We start from the raw sequence: 21,707 nt of genomic DNA on the forward strand, positions 1-21,707 counted from the left end.
TGGTACACAGAGGACAGTGAGAATACCAGTCCTTTGGAAGTTGTTAGAAAGCAATGTGAGGTAGAAAAGAATCCTGATAGAATCATATTTGGAAAGCCTTGGAAACCTGAATGGGAATTTGGACATGAAGTTATAAGTAATCTATCTTTGTCTCTAAAGCAGTGAAAATATATATAAAAGTGATTTTTTTTTCAAAATTTATTTGAATTGGGTATGAAGGGTTTATTGACTTAAAATTTATATGTAGTTTCTATTAAGAAACAAACATTGAATAATCTTCTGGTGTTCATTGGTATAGCTAAACCTTTTTTTCTCAGCATGTGAGCAGGAAAATACATACTCCAGATTATCCAGAATTGTTGTTAAAAAGAAGATTCTGGAGCTCCATCCTAGTTCTACTGAATGAAAATCTCTGGTATGGAGCCTGAGACTGCATTTGAACAAGCACCCTAGTCATATGTGCCTCCAAAAGTTGGGAATGACTAGGTCAAAACTGAAGGAAAAGATACTGAAGTCAGGTCAGCCAATCGTGTACTGTGTTACAGGGATCCTGCTGATTGGAACACAGGGACCACAATGACAACCATGGATTTGGGACCAAGGGTAACCCTGACAATCATTTCAAAGGCAGCATCATAAAGAGGTGAAAGAGTGGATTTCAGAAATGGAAAAGAGGAAAATGTCTAGAACTATCATTGGTGCCTTCTGAAAGGCAGCTAGTAACCAAGAGTAGGTGTTGGCCCTTACATATCAGGGATACTGTTGGCAGTGAGGAGAGAGAACGAAGCTAAGCACTCTGTGATAAAGGGATAATGCTTTAAAAAAATAGAAAGAGAAAAGTAAAGATAGCAACAGAGAAAAAAAGTAACCTGATCTACAAAGCTGGGGAGCTGGGGATTCGAATAAGCTTGTCATGCAGGTAGTTGGCACAGATGCTCTTCTCACCTTAAAGGTGCTTAAGAGAATGAAATGGAAGCAGGGAAAGCAGACAGATGGCACAGAGTTAAGCTCAGGCAATGAGGCCGAATAATATGACAGGGACAGGATTTGAAGTTAAAAGCAAGAGAGTTCTGAATCTTGGTGAGAAAAGAGGAAGAAGGCTAAAAATTCAAATTGAAAAAGTTAAGTCTTTTTGCTGACAATTCTGAATAGGAAGGGATAAAGAACATAGGTGGGGCATGTAAGCAATATGCATATTGTTCTAGTAAAGATAAAGATACGGAGACCTGTACAGAAACAAAGAGAGAAGTTTGCTTCCTTTTAAACCTTTTTCTCCCCTAGGAAATGTGAAATATTATAACATTCTATGCCATGAAAGTATGCTTTAAACATTTTACTGGGGCATAAATAAAATTGTGTGTGCTTATATTTTTGAATAAATGTGTCTTTAATTAAAAGATGTTTATTCTGCTATTGCTTTAAATGTAATATTTATAAGCACATTTAATTCCTGTGCATAAGGAGGTGTACTCACACAGAACAATAGAGGCATGCTAAACTCAGGAGATCAAACCTTGAAAGCTACATGCCGATGGATTATTTAGTTCTTAAAATCTTAAATTAATAACAATTGGCAATAAAGCTCATTAAAATTCCTTTTGTTCAAGATCCATTGTGTTGAACTTGAAGCCCAGTTTGTTCTTCTGAAGCTGAGATCTCCACCTAGTGGATTTATAGGAATTTGCAGAATTTACAGAAACATCCTGCTATCCCTGGAAATCCTTATTTTTTTTTTCTCAGAGAAATAATAGCTTTTAAAGACTTCTACTTAAGATCTAGGATAATTATCAACAGAACAGTTACAAAACCACAAAATATGCTGTTATACATATCAGCTAGACTACAACTAACAAAAAAGCTGGAATTTTATTTTCATATCATAATTAGGAAAACAAATTGGGCTCAAATATGAATATATAGTCATCTCTGTAGAAGGTAATACTGTAGTGCCACTAATTAAGATTTTTATAATGATTTCCATAAAATAAACACTAAAAGTACCTCTACTAAAATGCTTTTTAAATATCTACCCTTTAATTTGAGGCTTTTTATTTCTTTTAGTGTTTGATTGCTTTTCCAGGACTGGGTAAAACTTTTCTTTCCCGTTTTCCCATTTGTTAAAAAAGCCTTCTCAGTTAATTGTATCAGACATATTCTGTGGCTCCATCTTTGATTTTTTACATTATTTTCAACTGTGAACTTCTGTTGATAACTAAGAATTGCTGAGGTTTTGTTCTCCAAAATAATGCATTTTAAATGCATACAAAGGCTAGAGGGTGTTTGTGTGTCCTTTTGAAGAGAGCTAAGCTAGAAAGTGATTATTATTTGAGTTATTTTGTTCACTTTGCTCTGCTTCTAAAGGTGATGTATTAGCATATTCAGCAGATGGTGGATGCAGTACAGGTTTTAGAACAGAGTTTTCAGCTTCATTTATTCTGCTAGGAATTAGAGGCACCTCATTTTCTGGCTCAAACCGAATGTCTTTTAACTCTGGTGAGAGAGGAAGCACTGCATGTCTCTCCGCTGCCATTTCACCTTCTCTGTGTGCACTGCTATCTTTATCTGGCTGCATATTTTGAATTTCTCTCAAATCGTGCATATGACTGTTAATTTGAAGATCTGCTTCACTGTGAGGTATTCTATTTTTGGTTTCCTGGGAACTTGTGATCCTCGGATCTTTAACTGTAATGGTCTCCTCAACAGAGTTTGAATCACAGAATACGTGTTTCTCACTTTTCCCATTTACCCAAGTTTGCTGCCCTCCGATTGTGATGCCCTTTGAGGTCATTTGTGTGGTCCAAATGAATATACTAGAATTGGTCTTGCTTTCATCAAGTATACTTTCCCCTTCTTTTTCTACTATTTTTATCTCCAGAGCTTCAGTGCTGTCATCTCTGGGCAATACATGTGCGCTGTCACTTCTTTTTTCGCTACTGTTGGTTAGATGCCAAATGGCTTGACTACTAAGAGTAGAAGTACTGATATCCTTGGGAAGCTCTCTTCTATTTTGGTGTGGAATAGAATTTGTCATCATAAATGGTAGGTTGTTCTTGGACTGTGTCCAGGGAATAAGAGAGGAATCATAAGTTTCTGTGTTAAGAAGATTTTTCCCTACTTCATTTCCTTCCTTATCCATAATACAACTTTCCACAATTGGATGTGATATTTTGGGTTTTGTCATTAATGTTTTTTCTTCATTTTCAAGTTGTTCATGACTTAAGTTTTGTTCCTTACATTGTAAAGCTTGATTTTGCTCTGAAGTACATTCCTTGTTGTAAGTGTCAGTCTTGTAAACACTTAGAAATTGTGCTTGGTTTCTCATGGACCGAGGGGACTGGTTTAGCTCACTGGACTTTGATTCGTTCTGCCCCATGAGCTCTCTGGACTCTGTTGCCCCTTGATCAATAACTCCCCTGGAATGCTGAAATGGAAAAATGTTATTTCTCACATTTTCTGAAGTAGCTGGTGAATAACTAGAAACTTCTAGTTGAAACTGAGATGTACGTTCCATTTGCTCCATTGAGAACTGAGAAAGTGAGGGCCCGTGCTGGATATTCTGGGGTGTAGGCTGAGGCACAGTTGATGAGTTTCCATTAGGAACCTGACCAGTTGGGTAACAATTGCCCTTTACAGAGCTCTGGTTGCCCATGGACAAATGGTTAGCACTGAGGAGAGGGGCATTTTTAGTACTTCTTTTGTAAGTTGGGGTCTGCTTTGGGGCATGTTCAAGAGACAGCCTTTTTGGAGTAAGTTTAACGTAGTTGTTACTCTCTGACTGTTGAAGGAGATCTGCAGAAGACACAAGATTTATCTTAGTTTTTTTATCAGAAGTTTTGGGGAATGTCTTAAGAGGTATCACTGCTTGTTTACACTTTCTGAGGAGTTCTGGTGAGGATTTTTCTGGATGGACTCTGACTTTTCTAAAAGGACGTAAATTTAATTTTTTCCTTAAATTTTGTCCTTTAATTTTCCCATTGTGACCAGATTGTTTGATTCTCTTCTTTTTGATAATGTGTGACTCAGTAAACCATCGTCCTCCTTTGCTTGTTTTGAGATCCAAGGTGGTCAGCTGATTACTTTGATTTTCCTGCTGTTTCCAGTGTGTTGATCTTTTTTCCCCTACTAAGTCAGGATCACAATAGCTAACCCTCTTTGGGGAATATGTTTTCTTGAATTTTCTTGATAACCTTGATAAATCTGTGTTATTCTCACTCATAAGGAATTTTTCTATTGCACTGTTAATTTGGATTTGCTCTTTCTCAGACTTTGAATATTCTGTACGACTTGACTTCTTTTCTTTCATATAATCTTGAAATTGATTATATGGTACATATTTACAGATAAGGGAGTTCTTTGTCTGAAAATACCTGGGCTTGCTCCATTTTAACAGTCCACATGGGTCATCATATTTTGGTCTATGTTTGCATAAGATCTTTTGTACATAGTGCTCCTCAGGCATACAGGGCTTGGGTGATGAGCTTGTAATAAAATGTCTCTGCCTGTGAGGTTGTAAGCCATTGTCTTCTTTTTCTATTGGAGGTTGCCATGATCCATTTGTTAAATGCTTTTCAAGAGTTTCTCTTGCCAAGGCTGAAGCGGATGTTGCATATCTTCTTCTAAATGTGTCACCACTGATATCTGCTGAACAATAAATGCAGGATTTTAGCACTGGGCAGAGTTTTAAATCCCTAACCAAACAGATGCTTAGGAACCTTATGGAAAGTGCAAAAATGACTCCTCTGATTATAACAGTTCTTGAATATTCCCTAATTTTTAGCCAAATCCACAAAGGATATTTGGCGGTTTGGTATGTTTACAATGGCATTCTTTATGGCCACGTTTCAGTCAGCTGTGAGGCTGACTTAGAAGTTGTAGAATTAGAAATATAAATATTATCCATAGTTGTACATCTTTAGTTGTTGGTTAGGTTTGCTTTAAATATGAATAATATCTGAATCCTTTTCAAATGGCATAGAAATTTTTTCTGCATTCATTTCTTTTTTGAAACTCAAACATTAGAAAGAACATGGTTATGTTCAGAGATCAAAAAGAAAAAAACCTAGACAACAAAAGGGAAATGCTTGTTGGCTCAATAACTTAATTCAATATTCATTAAATATTTGTTAAATAAATAAGAATTTTGAATTATGACCTGATTCATGTTACCTCAGTCTCTGCCTGGGACTTTTAATGGTATAGGTAAATATAAATTAGTGACGCATATTAAATAATATTAATGGCATATTAATATAGTTAATTGAGCATATACTAAAAGCTAGGCAATGTGCTATTCTATATGCATTTGCTATGTATCTCATTTGATATTTTACAAAAGTTATGAGTCCTTGAAAATCTCCTATTACCTTATAATATTTATAGACAAAGAAGCATGTTTGGAGAGGTTGATGTTTTCCCCAGTCATTCACGAGCTAAGTGATATGGCAAGGGCTTGAGCCCACATCTGTCTGACACTAAATTCTTTCCTCTTACCCATAATGAGCATTGAATTTCAAATCATATCTTATTAGTGTGCTTTCTCCTATTTTGTGAAATGGTCTATGTAAAGAAAGAAGAAAGTATTTGTATTCAATGACAAAAAGAAAGAAGTGAATCGTTATAATTTGGATATAAGGTATCCTCTAAAAGCTCTTGTGTTAATGCAGACATATTTAGAGGTGCAATGATTAGATTATGAAAGCCATAACCTAATCAGTAGATTGATACAGTTAATGTTATAGTAATTTGAAAGAACAACTACACTGGGTGGAAACTGTAGGCAGGTAGGGCATGGCTCAAGTAGGTGGGTCACTGGGAACATACCTTGGAAAAGCTCATCTTCCCTGGGGCCTCTTCCCTTCTTTCTGCTTCCTGCCACAGTGAGCTGAGCAACTTACCTCTACTGAGCCCTTTGGCCATGATGCTTTGCCTCACCTTGGAGCAATGGAGTTAGCCAACCAGAAGCTGAGACCTTTGAAACTGTGAGGTCAAAATAAACTTTTCCTTCTCTAAGTTGTTCTTCTCAGGTATTTTGGTCACAGAGATGAGAGCTGACTAGTATACTGTCTAAGCCCAAATGAGTATCCAATTATAATCTAAGATCTGCCATCAACTTTGTGGGTGGCCTTAGAAAAACTACTTACTCTCTGGGTTTTAGAAGGTTGGAGCATGTGGAATTGTTATGCACATATATGAATTATACTGAGAAATACATTTGTGCTCTTTATCATATTCTCAGAGAGTTCTGGAAATCAAAGATAAATAATAAGAACACTTAGACCTGATCATCTCTAGATTCCCCCCTACCCATGAAAGTCTATAATTCTGCTTTCCCAAGTTACTAGGCATAAATATAACACCACTGCCTCCTCCATGTCTTTTATTCTGGAGCAAATATAGCCTTGGCTATCTTCTCCTCAGCTACCAGGCCTTCATAGCTCCAATACAATGCCTGGCATGAAGCAGAATTTCAGTAGTTTTCATAACCTGGAAAACCAATGTCTTCTGTGTAAAACAAGGCCCAGGTTTCTAAATAGTTACGAACCCACATTTTCTTCATTATAGAAGTTTTCCACAGAGAATTTGAAGGCATTTTAAAGTTAAAATGGAACATCTGCCTAAGGTATTATTCTATTGAAAGGCTAAGTACTTATTTCTTTATAAAATAAACCAGTCTTCTCTGGTTTCTGTGGCAGATGTTTCCTTCCTTGGCCATCTCTCTCTTGAGTCAAATCATCAGTCCCCAGAACTGGCAAGAAATGGAGCATGAGGAATGCAGTCAGATAAACTCACATCCTGCCTCGTGCCACATAGGAAATAATATATGGTTTCATCCTTATCCATTTGTCCCCAAATCCATTCTTAGGGCCAGATCCTGGTGGTACAAATTTGTTGATACAGCACCTCTGTCATTCATATTCTGAGAAAAAACTCTGTTGTAAACTAATTCAAATAAGTGACAGGAATCTCTTTACAGAGCAGCTGTCAAAGTTTTCACTGCAGAGCCTGAAAAACATCGTCTTACTATTCAGGAAGAAAAAGGAAGACATTTAATTCATTGCCACCACCTAAATATTGACATCGCCCATGTACAGTGGGTAGATGTCATGGCCAGATTCACTTGGCTCCCAGCATGGGACAATGAATTAAGTCCTGACTTTCTCTGAACTGGGAAGTTATCATCCTTGACAGCTCAGCAAGCAAAGTATGTTTCTTGACATCATTCCCAAAATGAATCACTAGCATTAGAAGGCCCATTCTTCTAACATGTCATGCTCTGGGAAGGTTGCTTACTGCAGAATTGACATTAGAGCTCAGAGGATGTTGGAATGAAAGCTAATAGTCACTGTCCCATAAATCTGAATAGCACCATTGCTATTTAAAATAGTTCTTTTTTTGCTATTTCTTATTTTCCGTCTTTCTATTTTTTTCTTTCTTTCTTTTTTCTTTTTTTGGGTAAACATTGTTAAGCATTGGGTCTCAAAATTCACTTCCAGTAGACAAGAGATGCACACTTAGCTTCTGAGAGTGGGGTGCACCTCACCCCAAACACATACACAAACACAAAGTCACAGTAGCTTCAGATCTTTAGAAGAGGAATAAACAGTGATTTTTATGGCATTTTCCTGTTGAGGAAATTAAAAGAGGTTCTCTCCTTCAGAGGGAATTAAACAGAGTGGGGTTTTCTTAAAACAAGACAAACTCACCTATTGTTCTTGTTACATGCTGTGGCAGGGTTGGAGATTGGACTTCTCCAGGCTCAGGATTCCTTAGCTTTTCAACTCTTTTTGGACAATTTCTTGTAACTAAGCCTGCATCATTAAAAACTGCCCTATTCCCAGGAGGATCTGTACATCCTGTCTGCAGCAGTCTGCTATCCAGGCAAAAGAAAGTGCTGTCTGCCCCATGGTCCTTCCCTTTCAAGTTTCTAAATGATCCGTCAGGGGCTGTGGACTCAGAGGCCAATGTTGCTTGATGGCTGTTTTCCTGTAAAAGTGGCATTTCCTTTCTGGGCCCCACAATGGACATGACCTTTATCTCGTTTTCCTGAGTTAAGTGGCAGTTACAGTATCCCTTAGCGTGGTAATTTCTTGCCTCATGAGCACACAGGGATTCATCCAAGGTTCTGCAACAAAGGTTTTCTGATGTGTGTTCATTTGCTTTGCCTGGTTGGAGTTTCCAGTTAAATACAACTAAACCTAGGCAAGTGAGACCAACAGCTCCTGTGACAAATAGAGAGACCATTAAAAGATAACATCATAGGAAGAGACATATAAATCACCAAATGTGAAGCCCACAAATATAAAGGTTAATGGCTTAAAGGGCATCAGAGTGAGTGGGAAGTCCATCACCATTTGGAGAAATATCAGGCCAAACAGAGGCTATTTTAATTGACATTGTTCTGCTTTCCAGTTTGGATTTTTCTTTATATATATATTAAAAATTATAACAACACCATCTGGAATCTTTTTGGTAAGAAAAACAGAGCTTTTTAACAGACTCAAATTCATTCAAAATAGAATTCTTGCATTAAAATTATTTTTCTGCCTGTGGGAAACCAATTTAATTCCCAACTTCCTATTTGATAGTTTCATAGTTAATAAAAGGAAGCTGAAATTATCATATTCCCTGTAAAACATCTCATGTACCTTGACCTCATCCCCCTAAAAGATAAATGGATGTAATATACTGTTGCCATATTTTAATCATCCTGAACATTCACCACCACCCCAACTCTCTGACTTCCTATCAGCAAAAAAACCAAACTTCCCTGACACTTAAGAGTCAATGCAATCTGGTCATTGCCTCCCTTTCTAATCTTATTTTTCATTATTCCCCACATTCAAACACTATATTGCAAATTCTTTGGTTCATTAAAATTAAAACATACTTCTTAGCCTTTGTATATTCTCTTAGTGATGTTTGTAACACCTTCTCTTATCTCTGCTTATTTGGACTTTATTTATCCTTTAAATCAGTACTTTCAGATTTCTTGGTGCTTTTACTGGTTTTTCTATCTTGCAAAGATCACTCCCCTTTATAAACTGCCATGGAAAAATGAACGAGATCTGATCTCCAATGGTACTGTCATTTGTGGGCTTTGCAGGCATAGCTTGACCTCTGAGGAATATTGTAAGTGGGCATTTTCTCAAACCCAGGTGCAGACTGTTACAGTTTGCAGGGAGATTCTCCCAAACGCTCACGTGTGAGATAATGCAAGAAAGTTTATAGGTGAAATGATTGGGTTATAAGAATCTTAACCAAATCAGTGCATCAACCCTCTTAAACGGGTTAACATGTGGTAACTGACAGAAGGTAGTGTGTACCTGGAGGAGGTAGGTCACCTAGTTTGTGCCTTTGAGGTTTATATTTTGTCCCTGGTAAGTAGAGCTTTCTCTGGTTTCTGGTTGCCATGACCTGAGCTGTTTCCCTCCTTCTCACCCTTTTGCCATGATGTTCTACCTCACCTTGGGCTCAGAGCAAAATCATGAGCACCAAGCAAACGTTTCCTCCTCTAAAACTGTTTTTGTCAGGTCTTCTGATCACAGGGATGCAAATGCTGACTGAAACACAGACTAACCTCTTTTTCTTCTTAACTTTGCCCCATCTTGAGAAAGGACGCTCTCAACCACCTAAAAGTTCAAGCCAAAGTTTACCCGTCTACCACAGTGATTTCCTTTGTTTCTTAAAATTGATGACAGAATAATGTTTCCATTCCTTTATTTGTCTGTTCAATGTCTGTTCTCCCATGCTGGAAGTAAGCACTGTCAGGAAACAGACACTTCAGTCTTAATGAACGTTCTATCCCCAATGCCCACAACTCTGTCAGAAAGGTACTCTAGAAGTTTGATAGAATATTCTTAAATAAATGGAAGTAATTCTGTTTATAAGTTCTGATAATGAAAGCACTGGCTGATCAAATCATAAATCCCCAAAATGGTGATCAGCAAAACATCATGTCTGTAGGACTAAAAAAATCTGTGTTTGAAGCCCAGTCTTCCTGTAGTTGCTGTGTGATTTTGACAAGTAAGTTTCCTCCTCAGGAAATAAGGACAGTGAATAAGATGATCACAATATTCTAGGCTCACTGATTGGCAGTACTATGCTTGGTTCTCTCAATTGGTGACAATATTAATGTGATATTTTGAACTTGAAAGGAAAGGGAATGTGTTAGGCATGATTGTTTCATTTCCTTTTTTTTCTGTTAAAGATGAAGATTAAGAGAGACAATGACAGTTTCTAGTGAAATCCTCCAATAATTGCATAGTTTACCAGATCTAGAGATATTATAAACCCATTTTAACTTATTTTACAATGTGCTCTCAAAAAGGACTATAATATTTTAAAATAATTTAATCTTAAAGTTCTCATATTTTCTTAAAGTGGTAACAAAAATTAGATCATAACTATTTTATTGCTGCATCCTAGAGTATACATTATTCCAAACAAAGATTTGATTTGGGTTTTAATGTTAAAAATAAGTGAAAATATTCCTTATTTTTTACATAGAAAACTCAGAATTCAAAGTGCTGTTATGACACTTTTCTTGGGTATTTTCTAGTATCTGAGAGCCTTAGTTTTCCTCCTCTATCAAACGGGGATAATACTACCCAGGATTAAATAGATTATTATATATATATATATATATATATATATATATATATATATATATATATAATATGTTTAATACAGCACTTTGATACAGTAAAGTTTGAATTGTGGAATTATGATTACTCTTGTGTTAGTTATGACAAAATACCTGAAAAAAAATCAAATTATAAGGAGGAAAGGTTTATTTTGGCTCTTACTTGCAGAGGTCTCAGTTCATGGTTAATTGACTATTGTTTTGTAATTATATCAAGGCAACCATCATGCCAAGTAGCATGTGGGGGAGTGAAGCTGCTCACTTCATTGCAGCAGGGAAGCAAAGAACAAGAGGAAGGGTCTGGGATCACAGTACCCACTTCAGAGACATGTATTCAATGACCTAATTTCCTTCCACAAGGCCCCACCTCCTAAAGGTTCTGCCCTCTCCCATAGTGCTATAGGCTGGTGATCAAGCCTTTAATATATGAGCCTTTAGGGGACATTTAGGATCCAAACCTTAACCCTTCTGCTGTCGCTTAGGTTTTACATTGCTGTGTTAGATCTTGCAAGAAAATGGTAACAGAAAAACATCCCTTGAATCAATCATAAATATTTTGAATGTGTGATGTAAATATTAAAGTAAATAATACAGGAAAGATGGATTTAAGTTTTCTTAAAGACATGCATCAGCCAGTGACATACAAGTGAATATAGCCTGATTATAAGAGAAACCTTCTTCTCTAATTTGCCTAAGTGGTAAAGACCCACTCATTCTCCTTCTGTTGACATGGCACTAAGGTGTGGTCACTTTCCTTGGTGAGAGAGCAAAAGCTGCACATGAAGCTTGTAGTCAGGTTGAATGTGCTAATACATTTGAATTTTCATTGCCATGGGCATTGTTTCTATTACTATTACTACTACTACTACTACTACTACTACTACTACTACTACCACTACTACTATTATTATTTTGGTCCTGGGGATTGATTCCTTACTTAACCACTAAGCCACATCTGCAGCCCTCTTTATTTTTCATTGTGAGACAGGGTGTCCCTAATTTGCTCAGGATCTTGCTAAGTTGCTGAAGCTGGCCTTGAACTTGAGATGTTTCTGCCTCAGCCTCTTGAGTCACTGGAATTACAGGCCTGCACCATCACACGTGGCCATTGTTTATATTTTCAAAGTATTCTAACAATTATTCTGAGTTGGCAAAAAAAAAAGTAGAAGAATTAACGATAACTTCTTGTGGAACCATTGCAAACACATGATAGCTTCATGAAAATTTTTTATTTACTAGGTCACAGAATAATAAATGTCAAAATATTAGTGTTTGGGGCTAAGTATTTACTGATTTATTTATTTATATTCCTTGGATTTATCACAGCTTAGTTACAGATAGAGAAGAAAGTGGAATCATAGACAAAATTATAGTTCTTTGTCTTTTTCCTACAATCTAGAGGCACACACAATTCACCACAATTTCACTTCATAAGAAGAATAATCTTAGTCAAGCAAATTGATATTTTAAAAAATGAATCAGTTTAAAGAAGAATCCCTTAAAATAATAGTATATTTATTAATTAATTAATGAAAAATACATTCATGTAATAATTTTACACACTAAAACCAATATGTCCATAATCATCATATATATAATTTATCAGAATGTATCCATGTATATTAGATTTCCTGTCACTTTGACAAAATATTTGGAATCTTCTAGAACTTGTATCCTTCTCTATACTGATAAAAAAGCTGTTAACCTAGTAAAATATATTTCTGAATATAAATGTAAAGGATACCGAAAATTACACTATTTTAATATACCAAAATAGCATTATATGAAACACTAATTCAATTATATACTGTATGAAAAAAAGAATTCGTGATCAAATTAGTTTGAGAAATGCTCCACCTTTTTTCTTCCATTTAAAGATTCATAATGTTCATTATCAAAAGAAAGGCTTCGGGAACTGCTGCAATAAATAAGGCTATTTCACATTGTTTAACCTAGCATTTCCTAAACCTATTGGAACCCCATAACTTAGGACTTTTCTATGTGCATATAAGTGTGTTTTTATTGTAATATCTGCTAATTATCTCCTAGATCTTGTATTCTAAGAATCACAAAAAGAAAATTTATTTTCTGTGCTATCACTTTTGTCATCTATGGTAAATTATTTCTTAGCACATATAATTACCGACATAGTGACACGGTTTTTAAAACAATTTATCTTTCTGGGAAGACTTGGATTTCATTACAGGTAAGTTTGATTACTGCTGGTGGAAGTTTCATTGTCAAGAAATGATGCTGTCTATTCTGATGAGAAGTGTAATGTTAGAAGTTTAAAATTTGATGTTCAATTAATACGCTGGAAGCCCATTATCAAATAATTATTTACAACACATATTCAAAGTACTTTGCTTTAGTCCTTGTCCTTTAGCATCTAGTCTTCCAGTTTGGAGCAACACATATACACACACACACCCATACACATCATCATCATCATCATGGTTACTCACAGATTGAGCTAAATAACTCAAGAAATCTCATTCATATTTGATATTTGACTAACAGCATCACTTTATATCATTCATCCAGTAATGCATAGCCAATACATAAACAAACTTTTAATTATTAAATCAAGAATTGGATATTATCCTTTCTCATTTGAACTGGGAAGGTATAATCCAAGTTTATGAAAGAGTTGGATAAACAGAAGTCCTAGAAGAGCCTAAAACAGGAGAAAAACCAAGTCACTTAGAGTCAGATAACTTCCCCCAAGTCATACAGCTTGTAAGAACAGAGCCCTTGTTCTTAATTCAAACCTGGGTAATTGAACTACAGAACTCATGCAATAAACCACTACTGTACAACCCACTGTAGACTAGGATGTATGTGATCATCCTAATAGCATCTTCTTGTGAATCTGGAAAGGCCCACTACTACACCACTATAACTTGACACACAAGTGTGACTGCTTTGAGTGAAGAGTCTGTCTCATCAGTTTTGTAACCCCTGTCTCCCAGTGGCATGTACTTATACTTATTGATAAATGGAGGATGATGGAATGTAGCTATTATTCCCGCATTACAGACAAGAAAACTGAAAACTAAATAACAAGTTAACTTTCTCAGTATTATAATGCTACTTAAACTGGGAGCTCTTGAATTCCAGGGCACTTTCCTCTGTTAGATAGCATTTCTGAAACAGGAATTCTTGCAACCTATGCCAACTCAGCCAGCATTTTTCCATGTTCACTGGCAACCTCTCCCTTCCACAATCCTAGCAGATTACCCCAGTTCCCCGAGAAAGCCATCATTTAGTGTACTTCAAGAATATTCACAAGAGAAAAAAGAAGCTGAGGTCACGCTTCTCCCTGGCATACCTGCAAAGCCAAGGAGAGTCAGCAGAGCCACATCCTGTCCTGGAAGGAGGGGAAGTCTGTCCTTCAGAACCAGAGTGAGGTTGGGAGGCTTGGCATCGCAGTTGGTCTCAGACAGCTTGAGCACACTCTTCACAGTGGCCATGGCTGTGGGGGATGGCTGGCAGTTTAGGTCCTTGGCATTCCTGAGTGTGTGAGCAGAGGACTTAATGTAGCTTCTGAGAAAGCGGGCCAAGGGGTGGAGATCACAGGTACAGCTCCATTGGTTCTTATCTAAGCTCAGAAGGATTAACTGCTTCAGTGGAGTAAAAACATCCGGCATGTGGGCCAACCTATTTCGGGAAAGGTTCACTTCCTGTAGTTGAGGCAGGGGCCGGAAGGCATCTTTCTCAATGTAAGAAATAAAATTGTTAGATAAATCCAGATGCCTGAGGCTGTGGAGATTTGTGCCTCCGAAAGAACTAACTGTGAGATTAGTGATCTGATTGCCATCCACCTGGAGTCGGGTCAGGCCCCTGGTGTGTTGGAACCAGGCCCCTCGAAGGCTGTGGAGAGCATTGTTGCTCAACACCAGCACCTGTAGGTGGCGGAGCTTGCTGAAGGTATGATCTGCCAGGGAGGAACTGGCTATGTGGTTGTGCTCCAGCAACAATGTCCGCAGCTTTGTGAGGCCATACAGGGCATCTTCCTGAACATCCTTGATGCTGTTCCTGCTCAGGGAGAGCAGGGCGAGATTGAATAGGAGAGACAGATTTGCCCTCTCCACAGAGGAGAGGTATCCATCAGTGATGATGAGAACCCTTGTGGTCACAGGGGCTGCTGTAAGGAAGAAGAGCACAGACTAGACACTGGATATCCACAGGTGGGAAGGGAATGGGGCGTACAGAGGAGAACAACCTCATTACCTGGGTAAGAACAATAAACAAAATGAAAATGATTCTCTGACTTCTAAATTTAAGGGGAAACTGGCTATTTATCAGAATGATGGATTTTTGTATTCTCTGTTACTATGACATGTTTATTTCAGAAACATAAACCCATCTGTTCCTTTTGATGCCAAAGTTAATTCATTGTTTAGGATTGTCTGCATTGAAGGCATTTTGAAGGTGGCTTCTTGGGCTTCCTCCCTCAGAGGGAGTGTACTGATCTGCACCAGCTCTGCTTCCCCAATCAGATTCACCTAAAAGCCAAGCTTGAGTCTGAGCCCCTAAACAGTTTTCTACTAGCCATGTATATTTATGCGGTGAAGTCAATCATCTTCTCTCTCAGCTATAAAGGTGTGGGTGGGGGAAGTGAGCAGGAGCATTGGTTTTTGCTTTTTAGCTCCAGGCTAAGAGTTGGCAACTTGGTAAGGATCTATATTCTCTCCAGACAACCCGAGGATGTGTCAGTGGGGTTCTCATTATAGTCTGAGCCATCTTGGCCTCCTGTCTTATATCTGTTCCCTCCAATGAAGTCCATCATGTGATGACAGGTGGTACTCAGGGCTTCCAACTGTTAAATCCCTTCACCATAATCACCTCAGAGCTATCACTGCTCTGTCATTAGAAATCAAAGCGTTTTAACTCAATAAAGATGTATTATAATCAGGAGTTATTATAACACATCTTTATCATGCTAAAATTGTTTTGACTGCAAATGACAATGTCATAGGAATAGAGGAGTCCATTGTCCCTGGGAGGTCTACAGGTGATATTAGAACAGTCAGCCATGGGGGAAGCAAATCACAATTCCCTTAGGAAATTCAGACCGCATAGCTGAAACAAAGAGATTAAAAAAAAAAAAAAAACTGTAAAAGACAAAAGATTCTCAGAGTGCTTTCTTTTGGAAGAATTGCTTCTATCCCTGAAGCACAAGCAAGCTGAAATTGGGAGTGTTTTGTTTTGTTTTTCAGCATTTGTTATTGATTCTTTGAATTCTGTTAATTCTGGTCAGTTTGACATTTTGTTCAGTTCATCATTGTTTTTTGATTAGAGATGGAGGAGTGTTGTTTTGTATGGGTCCCCAGTCTTTTAGGGTTTGTCAACTCAGAATGAGAAGCTGTTATTTCTGTCAATTACTTCTTGCCTAGAACTAGACAAAAACTCTACTACTCACAAGTCATCCATTCACTTCACTGTGTCTGTGAGATCTAACTTCACACATGGCATCCTGTGAATGAGGAGCACATAGAGGTGCAGCAATGTAGATGAGAAATATTTGTTTCTTACAGACATCAACTATATCAGATCACACACAAAATAAATGTGGTAAAGTCAGGAAATGCATTTGAAAGGGTGGAGTTTCGTGCTTAAGTGTTTTCAATACTGATAGTGAACAATATATGCATAAACTAACCTTGAAGCCTCTTTCCTGTGGGGAATGATAATAATGTCTATTTCTTCATTCGTATAGTCTTGGGATTTTAGAAATGAAAAAAAATTATCATCTTTTACCCTCTTAACTTAGGCTTGTTTCTGAAAATTTTCCATTGGCAGAGCTTATAACTTGTTTATCTCTTCTTGAATATCAGGATGTAAATCACATTCTCCTCAAATTTGTTAATAAGGTGTCTTATTAAATTGTTGACTTAAGCAAGCAATATGTAATGAATACAGGCAGTGTATCTTGTTAGCATTTCTACAGCTCATTTACCACCAATAAAAAAAGACCAGACTTTCAAAATGAGATGCACTTTGATAATAATCTGTTTCACTGGTACATCACTTAATCTTACTAATGCTGAACAATTGCAGTTCAGGTTTCTGATTCATTTGTATTTTTTTCAGCTGGTGGTAGGGTTCAAATCTGTACAAAGTATGGACAAAAATAGAATTACAGTGATCTATTTTTCTTTTTTGTTTTAATGATGTAGCAGCATGAAATGGTGGAATTCTTTTGCAATAAAAATGTCTCAGTTATCTCTGAAGGTCTTAAAATACTTTTAGTTGAGACCACCAGGTACAAGAAAATAAAATAATGTTACTAGTCTCTTTAATTACTGTAAAAGGCCTGCTCTTTAAAAGGTTACCTCTTTCAGGCTGAGCACAGAGAGCAGTCAGTACAATGAAAAGCATGGCAATGAATTTGCCAGGTACACCGAACACTGCTTTTTAGAGTTATTAGTTTTATTACCTACTATATAGGTTAGCTGGTGACAGAGGGTTACATCTTTGGCGCATACCACACAAGATGCAGGGCAAGCTGCTGCCACCCGCAGCAAAATGGCAGAGAATGAGCCATCCACCTGAAAAGAAAGCAGAGGGCAATGCACGTCAAAATGTTGGCATTTATTATTCATGATTTCAGTATATATAGCTCCTAAGGCATTTGATGATTTCTGCTTTTTAATGAGCATCTTGGTGTTCTTGTAAGATGCCAGGTAAAGGCTAGACTCTTTATTTTTCATAGAGTTTAAATTGAATTGTTAAAGCATTTGATCATAAATTCAGAGAGCTCTAATCCAGGGTGTATACCCATTAGTACAGATTACTAAACAAATTAAGTTATTTTACAAAACACTTTACAATTTGTAGAACTTTTGCACAAGCATTATCTCATCTAGTTCTCTGAATTTTGCAACCCAGTTTGAGGCTGAGAAAATTGAAACTCTGCATGGTTAAGAAACCATCCAAACTCACATAGCCAGTAGGTATTTAACTGAGTATTATAACTTTTATCTGCTATTCTTTCTGGTAGGAAGAAGCTAATCTCAGGCACTTTATCTATATGAATTACAACTGAATTATTTTATTCTTTACAGATTTAGATGCCACACTTAGGAAGAGGGTATGAAGGAAGATTAAGATCAGAAACTCTACCTAGCTTTGAATATAGCTCTGCTATTTCATGACTATATAGTACTTGCGATAAATTATTTCATTTTTTTCTTATTTTCTGCTTTTTCATGTGTGAAATAGAAATAATAATAAATGCCTGCAATATGGAGTATTGTGAGAATTAAATGAGATGTTCTAACTGTTCAGCAAATGTTAAATTTTACCATTATTTTTATGCTTTGCAATCCACCAATGAAATATTAACACCATTTGAGTTTCAGTTACAGGAGACCATTCATTTTTTATGCACACCTGGGTTGACTTTAAAAAAAAAAAAATTAAATGAAACAGAACATAAAATCTTGTACCTATATATTATGATAATTCTGGAATAAGACATATAAGGAAAACATGAAATAATTAATCTATCATTGGGTTCAATAAGTATTTATAGAACATCTTCTGTATACAAGGCACTATTCATGGCCCTGGGCCCTGCCTTCAAGGGGTGTATATTCTATGGAGGGATATAAACAGTAAACATGAAAAATAAGTATGAAGTCATTTGGTGATAAAAGATGCTATGAAACAAATACAAGAAAAGGAGATAACATTAGCTTGGGGGCTCATAATAAAATGGTAGGCAAGGAAGAACTCTCTGATAAACTATCATTTAAACATAGACCTACTAAAAGCAAAAGTGTGCTGTGTCCTGGTGGAAGGAAGAGTGGGTACAAAGTCCTTGAAGGCATGGTGGCCTCCGCGGGAGGTTGGTGTTATCAGATTGATGAATGCAGAGAAATGCTGTGTCAGGGAATAGCAGGGATGGCCTGTGGTGCACCTTAAAGCTGAATTCAAGGACTTTGGTTTTTTATCCAAATAAGATGGGGAGTAGGTTTTTGAGAGTGGTATTACTTGAACTGAAGTACATGCTTAAATGATCACTTTATTGTGTTTCGAATGTACTTTCAAATAAGCAAAGAAGCTGCACAAATAAAAGGGAATTGTAATGATAAAAACAAGAGATGATATGGCTTTAACAGGAATCAGGAACAGATTCTGGATGTTTATTATATGATGTGATTTAATTTAACAAATCTGAGCTCAAATAACCAATGTGGTGGACTATGCTGGTACATAAGAATAAATGTTTACCCTCAAGGTACTTCCTAGCTGGTGGTATAGATACATAAATACCTCGTTATGACACAAGAAAGAGAGAAGTGAAACTAATGAAAAATGTAAAATTATTTTGTGGAATCACTTCGACACTTTAAGAAGTATGTAACTACTAAGTTGGACCTTGAAGAGTGCAATGGATTTTCATGGGCTCAGAATAAAAGTTAGATAATTCCACTCCTAGAAAATAGTAGTAAAAACAATGTCTTACATGGGGCCAATCCAATATTAGTCCATTTCCTTTTTCTTTAGACCTATCTAGAAGGGATAATCTAAGTCTTCCCCATGCATATACAATCACTCAGAGATTTAGGCAGCATTTATACACAGGTCTCAGGGCTTCTTCTTTCAGGATCCCCCTCACTTTCTAGTGCCACTAAGTGATAAACAAGATTCTAATATGGCTCCTAAGATTTTGATCCTTAACCCTGAGGGTGAGCAGAGTCAGTGAAAATAATGTGATATTATTCCATCATTATGTCTCATCATATGCCAAAGAAAGATGGCCCTGTGTGGAAATGACCTAATCAAATAGTCCCTTTAAATGCAAAAAATATTTCCCAGCTGGTCACCTAGAAAGCAGTCAGAGAAACATGCCCTTGCTGGTCAGAAATAAAAGCAAACAGCCATATTGTGAACTGCATATAGAGATCATGTGGCAATCAAATGTATTCATCTTCTGAAAGCTGAGGGTCATTCTTGAGCAATATTTGGCAAGTAAACAGGGAGATGAGTCATACAACTACAAGAAAATGAGATCTGCCAACAGCCAATGATCTTAGCAAAGACCCTTGAACCTCAAATGAAACTCACCCCATGCCAGCTGGCACCTTGATTTCACTGTGATGAGACTCTGAGCAAAGGACCCAGCTAATCAGTACTGGACTTCTGGCCCAGAGAAACTGTCAGATAAAAGATGGAAATTGTTAAAAAAAAAAAAAAACACTAAATTTGAGATAATATGTTATAAAACAGTAGGTATTACATTCTGGTTGGCCTGAATTCTGACCTCTGGTTCTTCAAGCAAATGAACTATCAAAATTTTAAGTATTTCCTAAAATGCAGATAGTGACTGTTCTAACTAAATGCTATTTAAAAAAAAAAAAAAAGGAGAGAAACATTCCATGTCCTTCTTTCCTTCTAAATAATACCCCTCCCAAATCTGCCTGATTTTATTCATTCTGCAGTGCCTTCAGGTAGCTGTCTTCCACATTTGTTATCTATGAAAGCCTTGCTCTAATATAAGCTATTTGACCATTCAGATTCTGGATACATTTTGAAGATAGAATTAAGTGATTTGCTTGTGTGTGTTACTCAGTTTTTTTTTGTTTGTTTGTTTGTTTTGTTTTTTTGTCACTGTAACCAAAATACCTAATATGAACAACTGAGAAGAGAAAGATTTATTTTGGCTCAAAGTTTCATAGTATGTAGTGCATGGTCACCTGACTCCAAGGCAAAAACTTCATGGCAGAAGGGCTTGGCAAAGGCAGTTGCTTGACTCATGACCACTGGGGATCAAAGAAAAAAAAGAGAGGCTAGGGAGAAGATAAACCCTTTCCAGGGCATGTCCCTATTGACCTTTTTCCTCCAGCTAGGACCCACCTTCAGTGGTCCATTCAGAGATCTATGGGTAGATCCATCAAATAGATTAATCCTCTGATGAGGGTAGAGCTTTCATGAGCCAATTATCGCATGAAAGTCTACTTCTGAACCCTGTTGCATTGGGGACCATGTTTTTAATTCATGATTTTTGTGGTGGATATTTCAAATCAAAACCATAGCACGATATGTTGAATAAAAGCATGACAGAGAAAAAAGTCAAAGATTATTCTTTGGTTTTTGGCCTCTGAAAGTAGAGGATGAAGTTACTGTTTGTGGACATAAGAAAGGATTATAAATGCATTCTATTGTATGTGTGAGTTTAGAGTTCAGGAGAGAGTAGTGGTCTCGGGATAGAAATCTGGGAGTTGCTTTTTGAAGGCGTGAAATGGAATTACCACCTCAACAAATTACCTCTAAGTATAGGAGTGAAGAGATTCCAACCCTGAGTCCTGGGATGATTCAAAATTTAAAGATAAGGAGGAAAGATGGAACCAAAAGAGAAGACTAAGGCAGACAGGAGAGAAACAATGAGAAAATGACCTCAAATTCAATTGGAAAAAAAAAAAACTGTTTTGGGGACAAAGGAATGACTTTTTATTTAATGCTATGCCAAATGAGCATTGAAACTTAGTATTGAATTTAGCAATGGAGAGAAAGGTCTTTGTACCCTTGACAAGAGCAATTTCAGCACTGTTACAGGAGAAAGTTTGATTAGGGAAGAGGCAAAATGGGAGGAGTCAAATTAGAATCAGCAAGTTTAATAGCTCTTTAGAGCACTTTTGGAATAAAGATGAACAGCAAAGTTGAGCAGTATCTTGAAGAAGAGCCCACAGGAGTTTTATTTTGTTGTTTGTTTTTAAAATGGAAGGATATATATTCTGTCTGTGTGCTGGAAGGGATAAATCAGTAGAAACCATGTAAAAATGCAAAAAACAAAAATAAATACATAAAAGGGAAAATTACTGCTGGAGCACACAAGTGAAGGAAATGGCCTCAGATGGAAGCAAAATTCATCAACAGAAGTTAAGGCAGATTATGTATGTTTAGGCATAGGTGGATAAGTAGACATCCTAGTGGGAGCTGGAGGTTTGAGAGAGATGAGAAGGTACAAAATAGTCATCCAGAGCATGAGAGAGTCATCCAGAGGGTGAGTGGGCTAGGCATAGGTCTTAAGCAATGGGCAGTACACAAGGTCTTG

General features: G+C 36.9%; 2 protein-coding genes across 2 annotated transcripts in view; one reads left to right on the plus strand and one right to left on the minus strand.

The window, feature by feature from the left end:
• The window catches only part of Tnni3k (TNNI3 interacting kinase), a 277,900-nt gene that overhangs the window by 202,790 nt on the left and 53,403 nt on the right, over positions 1-21,707 (plus strand). The window lies entirely within an intron of this gene.
• Positions 2,303-18,480, minus strand: Lrrc53 (leucine rich repeat containing 53). The gene is made up of 5 exons (XM_026409047.2): positions 18,418-18,480; positions 17,085-17,196; positions 13,974-14,789; positions 7,704-8,219; positions 2,303-4,638 (listed from the first exon to the last, which is right to left on the minus strand). The coding sequence occupies exons 1-5, from the start codon at positions 18,478-18,480 to the stop codon at positions 2,303-2,305; spliced, it is 3,843 nt and encodes a 1,280-aa protein (XP_026264832.2).

The sequence above is a fragment of the Urocitellus parryii genome, chromosome 11, assembly GCF_045843805.1.
Source record: "Urocitellus parryii isolate mUroPar1 chromosome 11, mUroPar1.hap1, whole genome shotgun sequence".
NCBI classification, from domain to species: Eukaryota; Metazoa; Chordata; class Mammalia; order Rodentia; family Sciuridae; genus Urocitellus; species Urocitellus parryii.